The sequence below is a fragment of the Onychostruthus taczanowskii genome, unplaced genomic scaffold (genome assembly GCF_017590055.1).
Source record: "Onychostruthus taczanowskii isolate IOZ18803 unplaced genomic scaffold, ASM1759005v1 scaffold4, whole genome shotgun sequence".
Taxonomy (NCBI): domain Eukaryota; kingdom Metazoa; phylum Chordata; class Aves; order Passeriformes; family Passeridae; genus Onychostruthus; species Onychostruthus taczanowskii.
Genome location: NW_024501459.1, coordinates 8,771,139 through 8,795,573, shown reverse-complemented (window position 1 = coordinate 8,795,573; position 24,435 = coordinate 8,771,139). Strand labels below are relative to the sequence as shown.

At 37.3% G+C, this 24,435-nt stretch overlaps 1 protein-coding gene across 2 annotated transcripts in view; it reads right to left on the bottom strand.

Moving 5' to 3' along the window:
- The window catches only part of PREX2 (phosphatidylinositol-3,4,5-trisphosphate dependent Rac exchange factor 2), a 166,376-nt gene that overhangs the window by 30,430 nt on the left and 111,511 nt on the right, over positions 1-24,435 (bottom strand). For both annotated transcript variants that reach the window (XM_041412732.1, XM_041412733.1), the window contains 5 exons: positions 22,784-22,825; positions 19,934-20,151; positions 17,183-17,285; positions 15,506-15,649; positions 11,368-11,482 (listed from right to left, as the gene is read on the bottom strand). In XM_041412732.1, the coding sequence (XP_041268666.1) occupies positions 11,368-11,482; positions 15,506-15,649; positions 17,183-17,285; positions 19,934-20,151; positions 22,784-22,825 (622 nt within the window). The remainder of the gene's footprint in view (positions 1-11,367; positions 11,483-15,505; positions 15,650-17,182; positions 17,286-19,933; positions 20,152-22,783; positions 22,826-24,435) is intronic.

The window sequence follows — 24,435 nt, the reverse complement described above, 5'->3', positions numbered from 1 at the left end:
AACCTTTTTTCTGTGTTAGCAGAACTACAAAACAAAGCTTCATGCTGCTCTCCCCTGAACATTATCAGTCTGAAAGCCTATACTGCTTTTTACTGCCATAGAATAGGAAAATCTGCTTCATTCAGAGACTGTTCAGCAATCCCATCTCTCTGGACTGTTATTCCAGCAAATTCATCTGCTGTAAATGAAACCAGAAACCAAATATGGAACAGTACACTAATTAATGGAGTGAATGGAAAATAATTAACTCAGGGTATAAAATGAAATAACATGGACACGGGAATGGAATATATGGTTATAGGAATTACTCCATTAATTCAGGCAATTATTCACTAACCTAAAAAAAACCCAAATAAAAAATCAACTATACACAACATTCATTTTAAATATAAAAATATCCTGTTACAAGTGAAACTATTCCTTCCCCATCAGATAACACTCCCAGATGTTTCTCAAGTGCTTTATTTTTATTGCTTTTCATAAAAACTGTCTTCAGTATTTTACAGAACATGACAACCTGTGGACAGCATATAAATTTCCAAAGCACTTCGCTTAATTACTAAATGCTTGTTAAGGTCCTTAATCATATTTTATGGGAAAAGTTAATGGCAATCTTGGCATGGTGCCCAATTTGGACAATATTTTCTAATCCATTTGAAATGAACCAGAATGAAATCATAGTTCTTTGTCTCCAAATGTGATGTTAGTTTAGCTTTTAAAGCCTTGCAATTTCTCTAAGATCCAGCAGAAAAGCTTTCCTTTAAAAAAAGAAAAGGTAGATAATCCAATACACAATAAATCTACTGAGGATTATTGCTGTGTTGGACTTTTGTAAGGAATCCCCTAAGCAGCAATGTCAAATAACAGGGACAAGTATCTCAGGGAAAACTAACACCAGGATAAGGTAACAAACATCTTCGGGTTCAAAAAGTAAAATCTCTCACAAGATAAAGGCTTTCCCAAGATGCCTTCCCAGAACCTGAGTACAAAGGAAATGCAGAAGTACTGATGTTTTTTAGTGAAGCATTTTACAGGGTACCCTCCAAAACTCACAAAGACATGTATAAAGTCCTGAAAACTGAAATTTTGCAAACAGAACCCTAAGAAGGTTTCAGACCTGCAGAGACACACATTCCTGAGTAACTTGGAACAGAAAGATAATTCAAGCAAATGCAAATGCTTAGTCTTATTCTCAATTTCTTGTGCCAGTAAGCCCACAGTGTTATCCTATGTATTGCGAATCTTTTTTTTTAAATACAAGGATAGTAAAGAATAATTGGAAAGGGGGAGGTAATGGGGGAGGTAATTGGGTTATGGCATTAAATACCACAAAGTTGATGGTTCTGCTCTAGAATGGTTTTGCTTTGATGTTACAGCACAGAAGAATTTAGGATTTTATTTCCACAGCCCGCATGGCAAACATATAAATTAGTTCCTACTGTCCTCAACAGAAGCATGGAAATGGATCTCAATTCTACTAGATTTTTTGTCCTTCAGTCACAAGATAGTCAAGACCATCTAGAAAAGCACAGTCAGCAAATTGAGAAAGGACACATCAGAATAGAGGTGTGGAGTAGGGTAGGGTGGGAGTCCCTAATTATTTTCTTCAGTCAAATTAAAAAGCACATATTTATGACACAGATAAACAGTATCTCTGTATTTTTTTCATCCTTATGCACATATACTTTTGTATTTCTTTAATAACAATTCTATGTTCTGTCATCTAGTTTTTAACTACACAGGTGAGAGTGTTCATAACATGCTTACTGTATGTATGTGTGTGTGTATATATTAATGCATATAAATTTGTAAATACATTTATATACATCTAATATATATGTAAAAATGCAATTTTTTTTCTGTAGTAAATGTGTCCATTTTCTATTATAGCAAATTATTTCATGTATTCTTCCCACCAAATGGCAAATCTCAATATTCAAGTATAAATTACCAAGTATAAAGATAAATTACCAAGTACAATTACTTTCTCAACCCATGTTAAGACTCAGCAATTTTAAACCATGTTTCCTAGCATCTGTCAGCAATACAATCCTATGTACAGCATCACCAGCATCCTTAGTAGTTACAGAAAGTTTTAATTTTAACAACTGAAAAGCTTCATGACAGTACCATGATTTTAAATTGTCAAAGAGCATATACAGTAATATTTTGACCTCTCACAGCTATTGTGAAAACTGAAGTGCAGAACAGAAAACTTTAGCACCATGTGGCTCTAATCACACGTAATTTGTATTTAATGAGTAAGAAACTCAGTAAGCCCTACCCCTTGGTAAGGTCTTAACACCCCTGTAGCATCACTGGTGAGGCCACACCTCCAATCCTGTGTTCAGTTTTGGGGCAGTGACTACATGGAAGACCTTGGGCTGCTGGATGTGTCCAGAGAAGGGCAATGAAGATGGAGAAAAGCTTGGAGCACAAGTCTTACAAGGACCAACTGAGGGAGCTCGGGTTGTTTAGTCTGAAGAAAAGGAGGCTCGGGGAGACCTTACTGTTCTTCTTGTAATGAGGTGGGGGTTCGCCTCTTCTCCCACACAGCAAGTGATAGAACAAGAGAAAACGGCCTCAATTTGTGCCATAGGAGGAATAGATTGGTTATTAGGAAAAAATTTGTTCACTGAAAGGCTTGTCAAGCGCTGGGACAGATTGCCCAGGGACATGGTTGAGTCAGTCTCCCAGGAGGCATTCAAAAGTTGTGTAGATATGGCACTCAAGGACATGGTTTAGGGGTGGACTTGGCAGTGCCAGGTTAACAGTTGGCCTCAATCTTAAAGGTCTTTTCCAGACCTAAATAATTCTATGATTCCTGGCGTAACCCCATCACAAAGTGGAAAATCAGCTTTTGTCAGTCCCTGCTGATGTCATGGTTTAGGACTGGCATTCTCCAATTTAGTCTTCCCTCTAAAACCACTCCAAGGCATGCACCATTATTCATTCCCCCTTCCCGGCAGGGGGCTGGAGAGCAGAGCTGGAGTCACAAAAGGCAAAGAACACAGGTTGAGATAGGAACAATTTACTAGAAACAGCAATGGTGCAAGAAAACAAATAGTAAGAGCAACAATATTAATGACAAAAGAGTACAAAAGAGAGAGCGATTCCCCCACAAAAGTGGTCTCTGTGGAGCCCACAATCCAACCACAGCTATGCCACCCTATGCTCCCTGTGGCTCAGGACCAGCACCACAATTACTCCACCAGAAGGAACCTCTTCTCCTTGGAAGAAACTCCCTTCCCCTGCCCCTGGCAACGATGTAAGGTGGTACAGAACAATCTCCAGGTCCTAGCCATGTCCCTCCTGGCTACTGCAGAAATTAACCCTATCCTGGCTGGGAACAGGACAACTATTATTTCCCTCAACTGTGGGAAACAATGCAATCCCCCCCTTTGGTGAGGGGATGTGACTGTATGGCAAGGCAAGAAAAATATATAGAGAAGAGAAAAAATAATCAGGTTTAATAATGCATTTAAATACTTACAAGTGGGGAAGAGTATTAAGAAAATTTCAAGAAATGAAACTTAAGGACTTCCTTAGCAACCACCTGCTCTAGTGGACTAGACTGGGAGTATAGCAGGGACACAAACTCTCAGCTCTTGAAAACCAAATTCCCAAGAAACTGGACTCTTAGACTAAGGGCAGGAATCTTCATAATGCTCCTCATTTTCTCACAAGACTGCAGCATTTGGCTAAACTACTTGTCTCCCACCAATTTAAATTATCTTCAGCCTATGAGTAAGGTATGTTGAGCAACGGGCACTAGAATGAGCACAAGTATCGGAGGTAGAAACAGAGGAGGATGCTTGCAAAGCAACAGTCCTGCTATCGAAGCAGGCCTTTCACAGCCCTACTCTTAAACCTTTGTAAACACAAGAGCAGGGGATTACATAAATGTGAGCATAGAAATGTGAAGACAGAAAATTATGGATGACAAAAAAATGGGAAATAAGGTCCAGTTTGCTCTATATAACACTGCCCACTTTTCACCTGTTTTCCAGAATTTAGTCTCCAATGTCTCTACCTACATCCAAGGGCACTTGAAACCATTCTATTTTGATGAGAAAGGTAAGTTCTTTGACCACAAAGCAGTTACAGGTGCCCTCCTGCTTCTCCCATCCCTGTCAAAACAGCCAAATCCACACTGAACCAAATAATGCTAAGTAATTGCTTCCACATTTCTCTTTCAGACAAAGCTTTTTAGCTCTGGATATTCCAGAAATGGAATACACTGTTTAAAGAGACAACATGCCAAATATTCACCATGTGGCATGGGTTTCAACTACTGCAGGCTAGGGCTGGATTCCTATCAGTGACCAGGAGAGAAAGAAAAGGCTCCACCTCTGACCACTGCAGATACACATTCTCTGCGCATGCAGCAGTTAAGGAAAGCAGAATGAACCTGATGTCCACCTCACTGAGCAAAGAGTCAGTACATATAATCTACCAAGCCTCATAACTTTCAATTACAAAACACTACTGATAATAAATACTGATCCTATTCTGACAAAAGTCTAAAGAAACAATTAATTTGCATTCACAGAATGAGCACAGCATGGAAGAAGGAAAAAAAAATCCCAAAGCTAAATTCAAGCCATCTGGCAATATCTTTTAGACTAGCTAGACAAATTTCATTTACTTTTCCCAGGATCTCTCTATTCTCTCTGGTCTTGCTTCACTTAGATGCAACGAATCTTAATTTCTGTTCTATCTGAAGTACTTCTCACTAAGTTCATCAGGAGAAAAACTTAGCTATTATTTCTTTGTTATATCCTTCAGAGTGAATGCTTAATTTACAATTAAAGACTCTGCATTTAGAGAGAGTTATGTCACAAATTTCTGGACATTTGGAACCACGTCTTAAAAATCAGAGTGTCATTAGATTTCCAATGTTTATAGTCATAGGAAATACATGATAAATTTTTCTATGTAGTGTTGCAGTCCAGCTTTACTGCTGCTGTTTTGAACACAAAGCTGTGTATCAAATAGGTAGTTTTGAATACCACGAAGCAGTTTTTCTATGTAATTTAGAAATATCTCACTGTAACTAATAGAAAATATTATCACAGAATCACTCTCTAAAACCTCTAAGTCTCCTCACATCACTCTTCTAAATTTGTTGGCAATGACAGAAAACTGTTGGTTGCTCATTAACGTGTCACTCGCGGAGCTGAACAGACATGAAAGAAAGACCCACCACAGGACTAGAGTAGCACAAGGACAAGCAAGATAAGCTTCCTGACCACTTGAGCATTTGCTTTGGAAAAGCTTTCCACTGGAAACAGTGGGGCAAGGAGTCTGTCAGCCTTAAGGTGGATTTTAATGTATTTACTACAGGAATTGATATACGATCTAGCCTTTTTGATAATGCAGGTATTGCCTTGAGGCTTCATAATTTTGTTTCAGAGAAAAACAAGTTCTTTCTTTCATAGTAATTAACTACCTTTAAGTGGATACATCCTTTACGTCATTTTAACTCATTTTTAGCAATGCAACTATTAGAGAATTTTAGTTCAGCCTGAAGCCATGAGTGCCATCACATCTATTTTCTGCCTTGACTAAATTAGACAGGATACAGAAAACATTGTCCTGCCAAGAAGCCTGCAGCTTGAGAGACTGTTGTGCGTGTATATGTGTGTGTATAAATAAAAAAAAATACATTCCTCAGATTTTGTTCCATGTTTGCCTACATTCTAGTGGCAGAAATGGTTTCCTTTTCTTATCTTTCTGAAAATCAAAAGAAACAAGAAACCCCAACAACATGAAAACGTCCTGAATTGTAACATCCCTGAAAAAAGAATTCAATTAAATTTGCCATTGCTCTGTGGAGGATTACTTATGACATAAAATAAATACAGGAGGCTTCAGACAGAAAAATTGTTTGAAGTTACATCGTAAACGAAACTCTTTAAAGTGACAAATATTACATTCAGTGTAATCAGATGTTCAATGTAATGAGGGTAGTTAGCTAAATCATTTGTCGTTAGATTCACTGATTATAATTGCTTCCTTAGCATAACAGACTTGCATTTACCTCCCAAAATGATATCCAAGAAATCAGCAACCTAGGGGAAAAAACCCAACAAAAAACCAAGAACACTCAAACAAAATCCACTTTTTTCCCCCTTTACTACTTGCTTTAATTTTTCTTCTATTATAGCTGTACAACAGACTACAGAAGTAGCTGCCAACAAGCCTGGACACAGCTGACTTCAAAGAATAGTTCCAAATCACACAGAATGGTAGGCAGGAAGGAAGGAACATTTTTTCCAGACTTTCTTTCTCTATTGATTCACAGGCGAGTTAATTACTATACAGCGGTAATTAACACCCACACCAGTGGTGGGGATGTACAGCAGCCCTCAGCTGTCTTTCCCACAGTGTGATCCTATCTTTGGAGTAAAGAACTGGGTCATCATATAATCAGGGGTGTCACAAGAAAGTGCCATGCTGAGCATAAGAGAAAATTAATGGAAAAGCAGAACTCTCCTGACCTCGCCTTCATCTATTATTTTTCTCATTTCCTCTGTACGTTCCCAATCCTAGCCACCATAACATCAGAAAACAAATTTTTAAGAGGTTTAAATGTCTAAATGCGAGCATACATTTCTGAAGAAGCATTAAAAACATCCATCTATCTAGAAGTCATTAATTTCTCTGATTTCTTATTAACTAAAAATTATCTGCATAGACAGTTTTGGAATCCAAGCACGTGTATTGATGTGCAGTTCTCAGCACCTACAGACCACCGCAGTTTGCTCTTGCAGTCAGCGATGAAAGCGAAGCACACTGCAGAGACACAGAAGCTGGAAGCAGGCTTGGTACAGCCACAGCCCTGCACCCTGCTGAATGACCTGTGCCCTGAACATCCTCTCTGCCTTTGTGATACATCCCCTATGTGCACAGACATATCCAGGAAAAAACCTCCTATAGCACAGATGTGCTTGGACTTTTTCTGATTAAGCAGCTAACCAGAAGCACCTGCAGAAAACTGCATTTTAACAGAATGTCATAGGAGGGACACCTTTTACCCAGAATGAGAATTCACACTACAAATAACTTAAAAAAACCATCACCACCAGCAAAAAAAAAAAAAAAAAGGTTCATCTGATAAAATGTCAAATACAGGGATAGCAAGACTGAAAGAGCAAGCTTTTTTTCCCTAATGCACACTCAAATTCCCATCCTGGGCCAGCAAGCCCAAACCTATGATAACTTGGATAAACATTACAGAAGTTTTCATTCTGACAGTGAAAGTCCACTTTCAAAAATGGATTACTTTTTGCAGGAAGCTAACCCTAAAACCTATTTCTCTAAGGATAAAAACTGTTCTCATATCCAACTCAATGTTTTACTTGGAAGCCATTGTTCAGTCCAAAGATTGGCTGAGCTATGGCCATGCAGCTAACCTGCCTGTCAGGGACTGCCCCAGCTTCCAACAGGCTTGCATCACAACCCATCTGACCATCACAGCACAGACCATAAGATTTATTTCTACTCAATGCAGTAAGAGCTAGCATACTGAATCTTACTGCAGGAAGTAGACCTTTACCAGTTATGAAGACCATATTCAAAGGACAGAATGTACTTTAAACAAATAATGCTTAAATTGTAATTGTGAAGCATTACTGTTTTAAGTTTACACTCATGTTTTTACAATTACATCACTCAAGACTTGCAAGACAATATTTAAATCAGCCAAGCAGTCTGAGTAAACATAGTGTATTTGTGAGATTTTGTTACTCCTACCAGCATTTGTAGTAGTTACGGATTTGAACACCATTGTGTCCTGCACTGTTGAAGCAAAATAATGTCTGGTATCTGTAACAGCAAAAGGATTGATTCAGAATGAAAAAAGCCTGTTTGAAAGACAAGGAGTACCAAAGGAGGAAGATGGGGACAAGTAGAAGGAGGAAAGAGAATACAGAAAGGTCCCACTTAACACTGACCTCCACAGTGGTCAGATACACAGGTTCTTTTTGGTCCGCTGCTAAATTAGAACACAACTGCTGAGCTATCAACCACATAGTAATAAAAATTTTGAAAATCTCTGCTGACCTAATTACTTTCACTTGGATGTACTGAATGTTCCTGATTACCAAACAATTTCATCAGGTTCAATTTACATTGCTGGAAACTACTAGCACCAGCTCAGTTCTCAAAGAGAATTTGAACATAACTTTATTTTCCTTATACGTGTCACAGAAATGGGATTGGTGAACTGTAAATGTAAGAGCAATTTGAAAAAAAATCCAGCATGATAAGAATAATTGTGGGTTAGATGCTGCAAATTTCTAAGCAGGTTGAAATCTCATAAACTAGGTATTGGTTGTTTTGTTGATTTTCTTTAAATAACATTTTTTATTTCAATAAAGCACCTCCTACACACTGCTGGCATAGAGGATGCTGCCTCAGGAATTGTAGAAGAACTCAACTTGAGCTTGTCTTAGAACAAAAGTTCCATTATTTTACTAATAATATTCCAATAGCTAGGGTTAATTCCATTACAAAAGATGAAGGGACATTTCCTCCATTCCACATAAGCATGAAATTCTTACTGCAATTCTTATTCTTTCATGCACTCTCATAAAAATGATGATCTTATCAAAGATTATTTCATAGTTGAGGTAGTATTTGCAAAAGCCCCAAAGCAAGAACCATGAAAGACAGAAGCTCTTATGATGCTCAAATCAGTGTCAAGGAGGACAATTTTGCACCTGGATATATTGCATGAGTTCTGGTACTGTGGAAAAGCTGGTCAGAGTTCCAGAGTTATGAATGACCTCTGCAATAAAAGCAAAGGTTCAGCTTCTTGACTTAATGGCTATTATTCCTGAAATCCACTAAAAATTCCCTAATATATATTTTGATTCATTCAAATAAATAACCTGTATATTAATCCATTTAAAGGACACATCAGTACGAAATCCATCACCCAAAAATATTCTATGTACTAAAACTTTAAGAAGACTTTACAACAAGAAATTAAGAGGTAGCTGAGCAAAGATGCTACTCATTTTTTAATTTACTCTCCTGCTTGGGTACATACCAAGCTAGGCCAACATCTCTGTTTGCAGCTGGGACCACACATAACCCAGGGGTCTCTTTTATTTCACAATATTATTGGAACATTATTAACTAAATGCATCAGGAATAACAGAAATTGAAATTGTTTCCTGAATTCTCATCAATGGATGCCTTGGCTACAGTGTCACTGCCAAACATTTCTTTCTTTCCCACTAGTTCCCATGCTCTTCTCCCAGTACCTTTTCCATTGCCATTGCTCCCACTTGCTTTTGGCTGCTGTAGTGATGGAGAGATTATTAAATGGTCATCAGATGGTCACTGAACAAGCAAGCAGCACATTCTTTTTCTATGGAGAAGGAGTAGCTTATGGATTGTATCTCAGATGACTTATTTTATTAATGATTAAGAGGTGCTGCATGGAGGATTTCTTCCATGTGAAGTATTATTGCACTTGAGTATTCTTCCAGGGAATATTTCGTTTCAGTTTTTTTGTGTTTCTTTAGAGCAATTACCCAAATGTTAAGATCTTTTGCTGCTGTAGTTACTTCATTAGATTCTCCTGGCCAAACACCTACACAGGCTAGCAAAGAGCAGAACAAGAATGAAGCATCTGCTTTTCTGTTTTTCCTCTTCACATTTTGTCAGTTATTTCCTGAAGCTGTTTGTGCTGCACTTAAGAAATGGGTAGAGTTCACCAGAGAGCAAACAAATCAATTACTGAATGTTCTAGTCAGACATTAGAGAGCTGAAAAAAACCATAAATTCTTTTCCTGTTCTTCTGAACTGGGCAGAGATACCATGGTAATTTTTGTTAATGATAAGTTTTTCATGGTAACTTCTTATAAAACTAGGCCTTGAAGCTTAGCAACTCATTAGAGCTGTGAGTGACAACACTGTAAAGAGGAATGTATCTCATTATGGCCACAGCATGAATGGAGGACCTAACTCATGAGGTAAGCAAGGTCAAGGAACACAACTAGCATAGAATCAGGAAAAATTTATTTTAAAGATTTTCATGGGAGGTTAAATTGGTCCTATTCATAGAAAAAATCCAACACAAAAAGTCTTTCCTTTAACTGATAGAATCTCTTTCCAAAACTAGCTGATTTCATCTAGGCCAAATATTGGCATGACCAAAGTTCTCTGTAAATCTGATTTATAACAAACCTTGTCACATAAACACTCAGGAGGCACTTTTTTTCCCAAATAAGAAGTACAAATACAAGAAGATGGAAAACAGACTAAATGAATACATTTGTCACTGACATACAAATGCAGACAGAGATGTCACACAGAAAAAAAAAAATCAAATATACCGTATTTACTGAATGTAATTGGCTTTAAAATCACTTTTGCTATACCAGTACTTAGATTAAAACAGAATCTAGAAATCCCACTGCTTTAATAACAAATAAGATCAATAATTTTGCAAGATCCGTGAAGAAAACCTTCCAGAAAGAACCAATAGGTAAAGGAATTGCAAAGAGATCCTCATTTATCATCTTCCCCCTTCTCCATTGTCCTTGAGTTTTTTTAACTCCTGTTCTCTGCTGCTTTTATAAACTGCCTAGTCGTCCTGGTGAAATGACATTTCTATCCAATTCAAGAATTTTAGAAGTGAACAGATGTGGTTTTACCACAGTCCTTTGCACTCTTCAGCTCATGGCAAGTAACAATACTCAAACAGGTGTATTGCACAGACACAGTGAGACAGACACAAGAGTCATCTATGTACCCATTTTCCTTACTTCATAGCTAACAGACTATTTTGTGTAATAGAAATTCTGTCTTTATGTGCAATTCCTTAATAAAATATGTACCAAAATATACAGCTGCATAATTTCTACATATACTGGCAAGTATGTACTCTGTAATCCATAGCCATTGCTGATGCAGGTATCCAAATATGTCTGTATTCCCATTAGTATGGTGGGATGTGGGGAGAAAGAGCAGGAGAAGAATATTATTTTTCAAGTCCTATTCTGTAGAAATTAGATATCAAAGTCAGATATCTATAAAATCAGATCATAATGTGTGGCAATCCTGATACTCCACTTGTGATCAAGTAGGCCTTGCCTTTTCTATATGCATTATTACAGCAACCTGGAGGCAATTACAGCTAAAACTTTCAGGAGAAAGCAATTTTTGTAAAAGTAATTTAACAGTGCAGAAACCAAAAAAGTCAGAATCATGAATCTTGGATCTTACTCAGTCATGAAGCCAAAGCCAACCACCATACAACACGTTTCATTTTAAAGCTGTGTCACAGAAACTGAGTTGAAAAACAGAACTCTGTAAGCTAATTCCAGGAATGCTGGTTTATTTACCCACCGTAGCTTCTGGTTATACTGCTTGACTTTTTCCAGTGAGGCAGCATTAATCTGAGCTTGAAATTCTTCCACTGAGACACTGTCTCTGTAATAGTATCCTTCCATGCTCTCCAAAGCTGTGAAAAGAGAAAGGAGAGTGGAAAAGAGAGAGATCAGTATTAAATATTTAATAATTGCCTTCTTTATAGTTTTGTTCACACACAAGTGAAGTACTTTTTAACCCTGAGGCTGTGACCCTACTGTGAATTGCTGAGCTGTTTCCATATGTCATCAAATTCATACAGATCTCTCTTAAAAATTTCATTTACAAGAAAAATTATATTTCTTGCCCTGTGGAAAATATAAAGGAGAGCACTAATTTGAGTTCCTTTGCTCTAATTAATGTATTCCTGCCTTTTGAATGCAAATGCGAGGTTTAATTCTGATATATCCTAGAAGAAAACAATAGCATGAGCTGGGGTAGAGGAAATAAAGGATCAATGTAACTTTCACAGAGGGAGACCTAATAACTTCTCATGAAGCCCGATTCTGGGAGATGTGGAGCACCTCAAAAATGTGAAGCTCCCTAACTAGAGGTTCCTCTAGCTGTACCCACTGATAATGTGAAAACTTTCTTTTAGATCAAGTAATGCAAATTTTGCTGGATCTCTGAAAATGGCCTAAAAGTTCCTTTTCAATATAAGTGAAGTCAAATACTTGTCTGTGTCCAACTTTGCTGCATTCATTTCACCAAACCAAGGATTAATATTGCCACAAGAACTCAGGAACTAAACAGAAAATTTAATGAAAGGATTCTCATGAAAATTTGGACTGAAAATATTAAGATCTTCATTTTAAGAGGTCAACCACATTAAAACATAAACTCCAACTCTTGGTGAAACACAATTGTTTTTTTTTGGAGAAGCGTTAAAGGCTTTACAATTAGGAACATTGCCACTTTAGAAATCCAAACACATTCTAAGAACTCATCACCCCATCAGAAAATGCAAGCCATAAGCAGAGTTTTCATGGAAACATGCTGCTGTCTTACAGCTTCAGCTGCACACAGAATATTAATTCTGCTTGTATTGCTTAATATGACCAGTTAATAAATAATTCATTCATTGTGAAAGAACATGCAAATTGCACACCCCTTCTGTGCTTTCGCAGTTTGTAATTCCACTTCTGTGCAAAAAAATATTAAGTTTCAACAGTCAGACTTGATTCTTCTTTGGTTCTAAGTCACACCAGACAGCTCAAACAAAAATATCCACTGCACTCCATTTATAACAGCGTGTTAACACAAACAGAATTGATAATCCTTACTGCTTATTTTACTGGCATGAAGTTGGTTTTATTCAATTAGATCACCCAACCGGGAAAAACTCAGTCATCTGTGAGGACTGGCAGGAGCACAGAGTTCTGCCTCTGCGGGCCCACGCTCACAGGTGCAGGCAGGGACTCCCACGCTGCGTGCTTCATCTCTGCCCTCTCTGAAGGGCTCAATCTTTCTACTATTAGACAGTTCTTTTGCAAGGAAGCTTTCCTTACAAAAAGGTCTTCTATGGTATTCTTCAATCCAAGATAGGATATTATGTTCTGAAGGCACATAATTGGGAAAGCAAACGGGAAGAATGGGTGGAATCAACGGGTAGTAGCTAACGGGACATGGCCTGCCCAGGGGCCCACTAGAAGCAGAGCATCACAGGTGTCTCTGTTGAATGTGTCTTTATCACTGACATGGAGGAAGTAAGACACGTTTGCAGCTGATGCCAAACAGGGACAAGCATTGGACTGCACCCAAGTGCAGGGCCACATAAAGGGCCAGGCTCTTCACAACGGTACAAGCTGAAAATTCACACAAATTGAAGTAAGAAATTCCACAGAGAGAAAAAACTTTTTCAACTAGGGCAGTCAAGTAGAGTAACAGGCTTCCCAAGAGGTTGTACAGTTTCTGTCCCTGAGTGCTTGCAAAATCCTCCTTGTTAGACATCCAACCCCCCGGTTTAATGCCACAGCTGTTGCTCTTATGAGTGGGAGGTTGGAACAGAGGTCTCCTGAGGTCCCTCCCAATCTGAATTATTCTAACACTCTGTGAAGAACTAAAAAAAATTTTTAAAGCTACACATAACTAAGACACTATGTAACAATTCTAAATAAACAGGATTTTCATTTAAAATAATGTCTTTAAATTTATGTGGAGATCTTATGTCTAATGTAGGAAATAGAGCAATCTAAATGCCAATAGCAATATCTCAACAGCCCCAGCCTCAGTCCTGCATACCAGGATCCTTTTGAATGTGCACACATTCAGGTATGTGGTTGAACAAAACTTTTTTCTACTAATAGAGAGATAGATAATACAGATTGGGTAAACAACAAAAAAAACTTCAAAAAATATTATAGTGCTAATCATGTAAATATGTTGACTTGCAATTTTAGGCATGGAGCTATGACAGTGAGAACAGAGAAACACAGAGATAAACAGTCTGATATGCACTGACCTGTGCCTTTGACAAAATAGCCCAAAAACAAGATTTTCTAAATGTTCCGTTTGAAAATACCATCAACCACTGTATTTTAGGCAGGAAACAACTTACCTATGTTTAGATTGGGGGAACAAAAATTCACTTCACAAAGAAACGTAAATAAGATTTCTACATTAGTAGCTAATAAATTTCAGTTACAGATGGGAATCTACTGAGTTAGTTTCATGGCAGGTCAGCCAAACCTCATAGGAAAAAAGTGAAAAATAGAATCCCAATCCACTCATTAATGAGGTAAAAAACCCTCAAAATAATGATTTTTACACTAGGATTTAAAGACTTATCCAGGACTACTTATTCTTGGAATCCAATGGACTATTTTAGAGAATGATGGTTGAAAATTAAATAAATTTGATAGGATAAAGAAAGAAGAAACTTTCCATTCTACTGAAAAATATTAAGCAGATGTAAACACTTGAATGGATCCTTATCCTTTTATTTTAGCCGACTACAGAGATGCTTATCCTAAGAATCAATTTTCTTCTCCTATTGGAAATAGAAGCGGAAAAAATTTTGCTAAATAAATCCCGTAGCACACTGAATCCCCTCCCCAGTCTAAAAAAACTAGTATTTCCAGGAATTCAGCTGAACCAAGGTATTTTCTGTTCTCTCTGAAGTGCTTTTTTGCCTGCTCTACTGAAATTTGCCTCCTGCTCAGTGTTCTCATTTCTCCCTATGACTGAAATCAATCTATTCAAAAGAAAACCACTGAAGTCTTCATTATTTTGTTTAAAAATCTAACTCCAGGGATCTCATTTTTTAAAAAATTGTGTGTTTTAACTTTATACTAAAAGCTCAGCTATTTATTTATGTTTCTGTGCACTATTTTCTTTTACATCTTCCTTGTCCATCAGAGACCAAGCTCCCCTCTAAAACTTCATTTGTATGCCTGACTTCTGCCTATTCCACACAGACCCTGGAAGCTTTTCACAAGGTGTGGAGTATTTTCAGCTCCCTGTGAAATCAAAGGCGGTTCAAGGCAATCAGCAGCTCACATTCACCATTTCTGTGGAGCAAACTTCACGCTCCTGATGACTGTAATGACACTGCAGCTAATGCAGGCTGCCTGGAATTTATGAACAGTTTGAGCGCCAGCGCCACCATTCCTCACTTTGTAATGTTTGCAGAGCAATAACTACATAAGCCTGAGAATGCTATTTAACTCTTCATAACATTTTCAGGAGACAGAATTCTCAGGGGGATAACAGCTTAGTCCTCAAATACGAAGTAATGGGAAAAGACTACGAAAGCATTTGAAAAGCAAAACACTTTTAAGGGCAAGTTTCATGGTCTGACTATTGTCCATTAATGGCTAAAAAGAACAAAACAATATTGATAAATGAAGATTCACTCTTTGTGGTTGGAATCATGTAACTGGCATAAACTTAGAAATTTATAACCATGCCTCTATTTTTTATTACAGACATCCGAATTTCTTCAATTTACATTTTAGTTCAAAGTCCTCAAAAAATGCTCACGTTAAACAACATCTAAATATAAGCATTGTACCCTTATGACTACAGAGGACTCAAATCAGAGTAAATAAGTGGAGTTTAAAGAGAGTTAACTATTATGTGAAAAAAGCAGGGCAGGGTGAATTTAACCTCAAGTTACCTTGTGAAAAAAGCACTGGGTGGATTTTAAATCCTCCTCCATTCTTCAGCCTTTGCGGAAGCTGTTCAAAGTGGTAACCATCAAGGTAGAAGTAAACCTTCAGAGTTTGCCGGCTTCCTTCTGCTTGGTATGTGATTGGTACATCTAAAAATACAGTCAGTTTTACAATTCGATTGTAAGCAATGACACATTCTTTTCCAGAAACTGCTGCACACAAAATTCATGCAGTTAGATTAAAAAAATCACTGCAGACACAACATTCAGTATTTTTCATTATATATTGTTTCCATAGATAAGTCTCCAAGTTGAAAACAGTAACAAACATAGTGACTTGCATTACTATTATTATTACATAGAGGAGTTTTTACTGTGAGCATAAATCATTGTAACTAAATGCTAAAGATTCCAAGCAACATTTTCACTACTTATGGTAACAAGAAAATACTTATTTTCTCTTATTGATTATGCAGAATCATAACTGAAAAAAATAAAATTTTGCCAGTTCTTGGGCTACTGTAAACATAGTCACTGTGACTGTGGTGGCAGCATTTAAACCAAAAGAAAACACAGAATTCATTGCAATCCTTGAGCACATGGCATTCCTGTTTATTAGCACAGACACCTCAGTTGAAAGACCCTGCAAGATGAACAGTTCATGACAGCATTAACTCCACATTAGGAGGCCCTCCTGGAACCGCATTTCCATGTTGTTACTGGGTTTAGCAGGGCTTCTTTGAAAACACTGAGCAGGGACCGTACTTGAATCAAACCAAAATAACTGTGGTCTTAAACAGGCTAAATCCTACCTGACTCTCAGCCCTGTGCTACTGAATTCTCCCAGGCAGAGGCAGTTTTGTGGAGTAGCTTTGTGTCTTCTGGTTTTGGTTACTGCAGAAGTTCTCTCCAGTGTGGTCTTAATCCAGCAAAGGAATTGTTTCAGAAGGGCTTGATGTGAAGCAGACATGCTTTCCTCCCTTCCCAGGGGACTTATGAGACAGGAAAAAAATGAGGCCTTTTTGCTCACTAAACAAAGTTCACTGCAGGACAATATTTACTGGCTGAACGTACATTAATAAAGGAATGGCTGAAAATGAGCAAAGTGTGTGAACAGCAGACTGCAAAGACAGTCCTTTCCTGCTGAGTTGGGCAAGTTTTGTGAGGAAGGGTTCAGGACCCTGATAGTCTGCAGCAGCAGGTCTCGGAGAAAGGTTCTTGCCAAATTTAAAGTGATCCTAATAGTGCCTGTCCTGTCCTCTCAAGAAACTCCTCAAAAAGCCATTTATTTTTCACACAACAAAATGAAATGTGGTTTATGCTTCTTTGTCTTATATCAGTTGCATTTCCCTACCAAGACCTTCAAGCTATTTTTACACGTTTCTTCAACAACAGCTGGGTCTTCCAGGGACTTTCCTGATGCAGTCACATTCTCCCAATGTTCATACTCCCAAAATTCAGCTAAGCAAACAAGTTTTCCCCCGGGGTTACTGACGTTGCCAGATAATGATTCTGCAGTGTCACCGATGATAGCAGTATTTCAGTACATCTAGGAATATGAGGAGAGCTATACATCTACTTATTCTCCATAATTCCAACTCGCCTAAGATTCCCTGTCAGTGGTGATGTTCTAGGAACAAAAAATGTTACAAAACCAATAAAACCCAGATATTAATTACTCACTTGCAACTAGTGGCTCTGGCTCTGATTGTCTGAAGTAGAAAGTAACTTTTTCCAAGTCAAACAATGCAACCAATGTGTCTTCTAGCATAGCTTGTTCATCAGCCTAAAAAAGGCAAAATAAAAATTGGAAAGGTCATCTCAGCCAGATGTTATCCCTACCAGAAATAATATAAGAGAGCAGGACATAAAATTAACTACAGAGTGTTGCACAACATTTCACTGCTGCGGTGTATTACCTATTTAACTCCTAGATGAGGTAAATCTCTTTGTTTCTATTGGCATTTTCCCTTTCATTACTAGTTCAGGATTATTAAAATTTATTTATCACATCATACAGTAAATTAATAGGTAATTTACAGCCACCATTATTTCTCATGTCTTTTAGTCAAGTAATTCTGTCATTATTCTGTAAAACACCAGATTTTAGCACCTTGTCTTGCCACCAGGTCCATCTCACAAAGCAATAGAAGGGAAATGTGAAAACTATATTTTTTTTAGCAATTTTCTTTTAAAATTTCCATAACTTCAGAATTTCACTTACGAACAACATATAAGAGTTTATTGTGCCCACTCTAAGCACCAATAATTGAACCAGAAGCTCAGAAAATTTACTACTCAGGATGACTTGCACTTCACCTACAAAACTCTAGGCACAAATCAAGTACATAGATGTGCCAATATTTTGATTTGCACCTATAGTTCACTCTGTGTAACCCTGAGCTAAAGAGATAGTTAAAGAGAGCCAGGATTACTCAAGACACTTAACTGAAGCTTTAAAAAGGAAAATAGTAATCTACAATTATATTTATCTTGAGTTAACTATGCAGACCAATTATAGCTTAAATCAATAATCACTTAAAGTAATTCTATTCCTTATACAGCCCTCCCCTGGCTCTTTAGATTAGCAAGAGCCAAAAGGAAATCTGAATAATGTGTTTTTCCCCCTCTAAGACTGAAACAGTAGGATGGCAAAGAATAATAAATAGCTGTCCCTAAATTGACAATAAATTATAGTTTACAGCACAATAGAACAGAAGAAAAAAACCCCATTATTTTCCCTGATCTATATAGTGAAATAGCTTTCCCCCTTGTACTTATAAAAAAGCAAATCTGCTAGAAATATCTTGTCTTTTGGTTCAATTTGTGAAGCCTATGGACAGTGATTTTGTCAGCAGAATAGCAGAATAGAGCAGCGTGGGAAACTCTTGCACAACTACTCATTCTTTACTGAACTCTGGCCATAATGAGTGTAATTTCCTTCAAATACCCTTGTTTAAAATAACCCCTTGTTTAAAATAACACAGATAATTTGTAAGCCAAATAGTGCAGAGAAGGTATTGAAAAAGCTGCCTTTAAATACAATTCCCTTGGTTAAGAATCGTTAGGCAGAAAAGACTGAACTTTATTTTCAATTTGACAATGCATATTGCAGATATCTGATTATGTGAAAATAGTTGAGTAGCACACATTTTCACTAGAAAGGAAATCACCGCAATCTGCAGTGAAAAAAAATATCATTATTCAGAGCTGTAAAGACTACAGCTGCTTTGTGCTAACACAACAACAAAGCACAAGGTAAAACATTAGACAGACACCAGTGGAATTTACTCTTGAACTCTTAAGTATTGCACCACCTGTTAGTGCCACACATTGTCAAAAAGCATCCAGGACTGAAGACATGAGTCCAAGCTTCCCAGACAGTGCTTTCTTCACATGTTCCTCATGTGGATTAACAGTTCTCCTGTTTCTCTGAGGCCCTGATTATATCTGTTTGAAAGCTGCACACACCCATGCAAACCCATGTACCAGAGCTGCCTGTGAGGTACTTGGTCACACTGGCTTTCCAATACATAGACTGAGACTTTACGTGATTCAGAAATACCTTTATTTGTATTGGTTTCTTCTGCTCCTAAGGTTTCTTATGTCAATTTGTCAGCAATTTGCTGCCAAGACAGACAAGGAGAGGAAAGAACATCTTTGATACTAAGAACATCATCTGTTATTTATATGGAGTTTTATTCTTAAGGAGCAACTCCAGAGGTAGACCAAACTGTCATGGAAAAGGCTATGCAAACTGTTTCACAGCTCCTCTGGCTAGCAGGAACCAGTCTAGTGTGAGAAGCATCTCAAATAGCTAAAGAAGCACTTTGGATAACTGAGGATTAAGGGAGTACAAAGCCATGTCCCATTTTTAATTGTTTTTTAAGCCATGGCTGTTTGCCAAGCCTTGTGAAGAAACAGTTGATTTCCAATTACTCTGACAGGCTACAAGGATTTTCCATATGACAGGAGCAAAACAGGCCAGCACGTTTACTCCTTCAACTACTATACACCTATTGTTTTTTAGGGAAAAGGGTGATAAAATTACCTAAACCAGGTATTTTATTTACCTTGTATTATTGCTAATTGCAAAACGAAGCTCTGCTTATCACCTACACTACATTCAGTCCCAGGGAACAGCTACAACAGCAGTGGGGAGTCAAGAGTAATCTCACTATCTGCTAACTCAAAGCAAACAGAATACTGTCTTTGTGGAAAACTTATTTCCCATACCATAACCAAGCTGTAATTATGTGTATCAGATCCAAATCTGTAATATCAGAATTGTAACTTTTCCAAATAGCAGCTAAGTACCAAGATTAGCAAAAAGGACACAGAAAATCAGATTTAGATCTGAGACTACTTAACCATGTCCCTGCTTCAGGGAAGGAAAAGGGACTCTGACCAAGCATGAGACAAGAGGAGTCTTACCAGGTTTGGAGAGAGCAGGGACTGGAAATGAAGGAGAAGACCTGCACTGGCTATCTGTTCCAACCACCTTCTGCTGGCCTCCAGGGTCTCCATTTCATACTCTTTGTTGTTGTCAAACATCTGATTTAAGGCCACCATCAGCTGCTCTGAAAAGGCACAGACTGTGGCCACCAGGCTCTGACAGAAGACCATGTCTCGCCTCAGTTGTATCTCGCTATCTGAGAGGTGTAAAAGCCAAAATCAAAATTAAACAGGAGATTAGTTAACAGCAAAGAAACTAGGCTTGAATTCCTTATCTATAAAATACATCATTTTTATGTCAAGCAATTTACAAGTTTACAGCCTAATGTTATCTCTAGTTAATAGTACTCCACGACCCAATTTGCCTTTTTCCTCATTAAAATATTATGTTATGATTCTAAAATTGCATGAGTGTATTTAAAATCTGGAATTTAAAGTATATTTCTTTAAAAACAACGTACGTTTCTCTCCTAGATTTTAATGTACATGCCATAAATTCTATGTACTTTTAATGTCACAGAACAACGGAGGCAAGTCAGATCTCTTTGCTGCAATGTGAGAGCAAGCTGGGCCTACAAATGTTCCCTTTCCACCAGAAAGCAAGGACAGTCAGAAGCTCTTAACATGACTGCATAATCTGGCCTATTCCACAGCTACCAGCTGGGGAGGGCAGATGAAGGCTGTCTGCTGGAAAGCACAGTATTCGTACCAGAACACAATCTATCCAAATCAAATTTATATGAATGTGAATCTATAAAATAAGTACAGAGCAGCATCACATATCCAGGAAACAGCAGAGATTTATGGTGCCAACAAAGTCCAGAAAAGGTCTGTAGGTAGATAGCTATGGAACATTAGCAGGTGATTTGAATTAGGGACTAGCTAACCTACCAATTTATTCTGAAGGGCATAGGTATTAGATTAGCTAAAGGTCAAAAGAATTAAAAAGAGAAACATATTCCCAATAAAGAACAAAACTGTGATGATAAATATTCAGCTCTTCTTTCTCATCCTCTTTTCTGAAGGTGTTCAAGTAATTTTATCATTATAAGCTGTTAGGCAAACATCAATCACTATGGTTCAGGTAGACTTAATCTTTCTCAGAGCAGGAGAGGGAGATCAGGTGATACAGAGGTCTTTCCAAAGCCTAAGATATTTGTCTTTGCTACTAGATTGCTCTGTCTCTAAGAGGCTTAGGTCTTTTTCCAACTTTTCTATGGAGCTGACAAGAATTCTGATGACTGGTTAATCAGCAGAAATTATTCAGTAGTCACAAAGTTACTACCAAATTTAAAAATGTGCTTTTTGGACTCCAAATATTTCTCAAAGTAACCTCATTCTGTCTAGTTTCCTCTGAGATCTTCTTCAGTCTTTTCCTCAGCTATTGATAATAGTGAACACTCTTTTGATATCATTTCTATTCTATTTGACAGTTTCTCAGAACCTTGGGAATATTTTACATAAATGGACAAATCACTACTGTTTATGAACTATGACTCAATGGTTTTTGTTGCTGTTGGGTTTTTTTGGGGTTTTTTGAGGGGTTCTTTTGATTGTTCAAAGCAACCTCTCTGTTTCTCTCAAGTTGTGCAAATCCAGAACAGAGTTCATCTTTCAAAATCCAGAACAGAGTTCATCTTTCAAAATCACCAGCTTTTCATCACCAGCTTCAAAAATCCCACTGGCTCCAAAAAACTTTCCAAAGTTCCAGCAGTGCTCAGGATTTGAGCCCAACACACATGGTTTCCTCACTTTGCTGAATTTTATCTCTTTCTTTCTAACAGTTGCTGGCTTCCTCTGTATTTCCTACTCCTGAAGCAGCTCTCCTGTGTCTCAAACACATTTCTGAATCTCATTTAATGCTACTTGAACATCAGATACTGAATACAAGAGCACTTTGGGGTCCTTTTACGAAAATATTTTTATACTAAATAAACTAGATAGTTTACCGACTTATAAAACGACATAAATAGGGAAAACTAAAAAAATCAAGTCTAGGACATTTTCTCAATTCACTTCTTATTTTAGGATAATTGAGGAATTACTAAAAACTTTTCTAATATTTTGAAGAAATCTGACAACAAAGAAAGGTTATAATCCCTTTTATAAAATTGTTCTTGTGTGTCAAAACAAAAATAATTAAATCATACATTCATGCAGTGCTGTAAGACAGTCAAAATAATGAACTGTTACAGTTAAATTGGACTGCCTTCTTGAACACGTAGGCACCTACAAACTGTAGGGAAACTTGTGACATAGATATTATTTTTTAAATACCAATCCAGTGACATTAATTTTGCAAACATACATCCCTATTTTGTGTATTTTAAGCTGTACGGCATGATAGTAGAATTAATACAGAGAATAATCAGAGTCCTTCCAGAAAGGAGGAGCTTAAATGTTCTTTAAATTTAGATAAAAAGAAAGGCACGGGTTAAAATAGCAATATAAATCTGGAAACAGATGGGAATGACAAGAAAAACAGCAAATAAGAAAACGCCCAAAGAAGAAAGACAGCTGAGACACTACGCAAAAGCTGAGTGTTCAGTACTTACTTTATCTGCCAAGATCTACAGTAAATGACCAGATAAGGTATTTTGCATTCAAAGAAAAAAAAAAAAAAAAGAATGTGCAGTGTTTGTTAAAAATATCTGAAACTGTTCTTCAGGAATCCTTATTCTAAACAGTGGGATGAAGTTGCTGGTTATCAGGTTTTATCATATCTGAGATTTTTCCCCTTAATGTAAACACAGTATTTCTGTTCAAAAGCAAAAACTATCTCAAACCATCCACATTCTCTTCCCTCCCTCCCAAAACGAGCAAAATTACCTGTATATTCTAGAAGTGCCAAGAGTATTCGTGCCTTCACCTCTTAAAGAAAAATAAGAAAATACTTTCAGGTAATGGTTAAAAGTGTTTTCATCAACATAATATTGCATCTACAGTTTCTCATTTCATACCAGCTTAACTCCAGCTTCTTTCTAGGCAATGCTGATTCATACCTACAAAACAGTAATGAGTCTCCACTTCACTTAGTTGTACATATGGCTTGATAAAAACTGATAACAATTAAAATCACTGTCACTGAGAAAGACACATGAAAAGGCAGCTGCTATCTCAGAGCACATGTGTAGCAGCTGGCCAGACCAAGTCCATAACTGAGGAATTCCAGTCCCAAAACTTTGAAAAACAAGACTAGTTTTCACTGATTCTCACATTATCCTAATTCTTTCTCCTCTTTCTCTTGTACTCTTTGTTCATACCAAAAAATCTCAAATTATCCCTATTTTAATGTATACCAAAGCCTTTAGGAAAAATACAACAGCATTTTCACTTTACTTCCAGCCTTCAGGATTTTGTTTTGCTTCAAAAATGTCTTATCACTTAACAATCTATGAAGTAAAAAAGTAGAAATTAAAAAAAAAAAAAATCTTAATTTACACAGGCAAAAATGTGGGTTTACACTTCCCCCCCCCACCTTTTATGTTTTCCTTGAAGGGGCCTGCTTTTCAAAGGCTGCAGGCAGGCTGAAGGAAGTGCACTTTATGCACCAGAGCACAAACTTAAATATGTTAACCAGTGCTGCAAGATACAGGAAGATTAAAATCTGCCATAACCCTAGAGAATGCCAAACTTGCAGCACATCAGTTGTCCTACAGGTACTACTTGAAGGAACACAACACTACTTCACATGCTTTCACATCTTTCCAAACCTTCCTTCACACATCCAAGTTTCTCTGCAGTCCTGTTCAAAGCCCTGTTCAGTGCACAAGCAGGGCTGAAACTGGCTATATGTAAAATTTTGTAATTTCTTTCCCCCTACACTGTTACTACCACAGTATCTCAAATACAAACATGAAAAATTACTCGTTATTCCTGAGAAGTCTTGGTTCTAGGTGATTGCCTTAGCCTTCTGTCTTTTGAAAAAGAAAACACAACCCCTAACAGAGATGAATGACCTGGAGTCCGACTATAACTTAGTAACTGAAAAGAGAGTGTAGGGAAATACAGCTTTTATCTGAATAACTTAGATGCATCTGGGCTATTACTTGCAGCTTGTTTTAGATAAGATTTGTTGGATCTCTAAATTCAAAAGAATTTGAGGTATCTACAAATAACGATTTCCTGCTTGTGGGGAAATCACAGGACATTGCAACTCTCTTTTATCACTGCTATAAGTCTTCTGTGCCTCAAAATACTCCCACAGGCAAAACAGTATTTTTAGATTATTTGTCTACTTACCTGGGGTTAGAAGTGAACCTTGGATGTCAATCATTTGCTTTTCCACAAATACCAAATGCTATGAAAGCTCTCACTCCTTCTTGCTACATGTTGTATGGAAAAGAATAACTCCCTAGCAGTTGCTCTTAGATTCTGATTTGTAATGCAAGATGTCTTTAGTTTCTTTTCTTTTTATATATTCTTTTGTACTTTATTTAAAAAAAAAAAACCCACGTTATTCTGCTATTCAGATCTTTGCC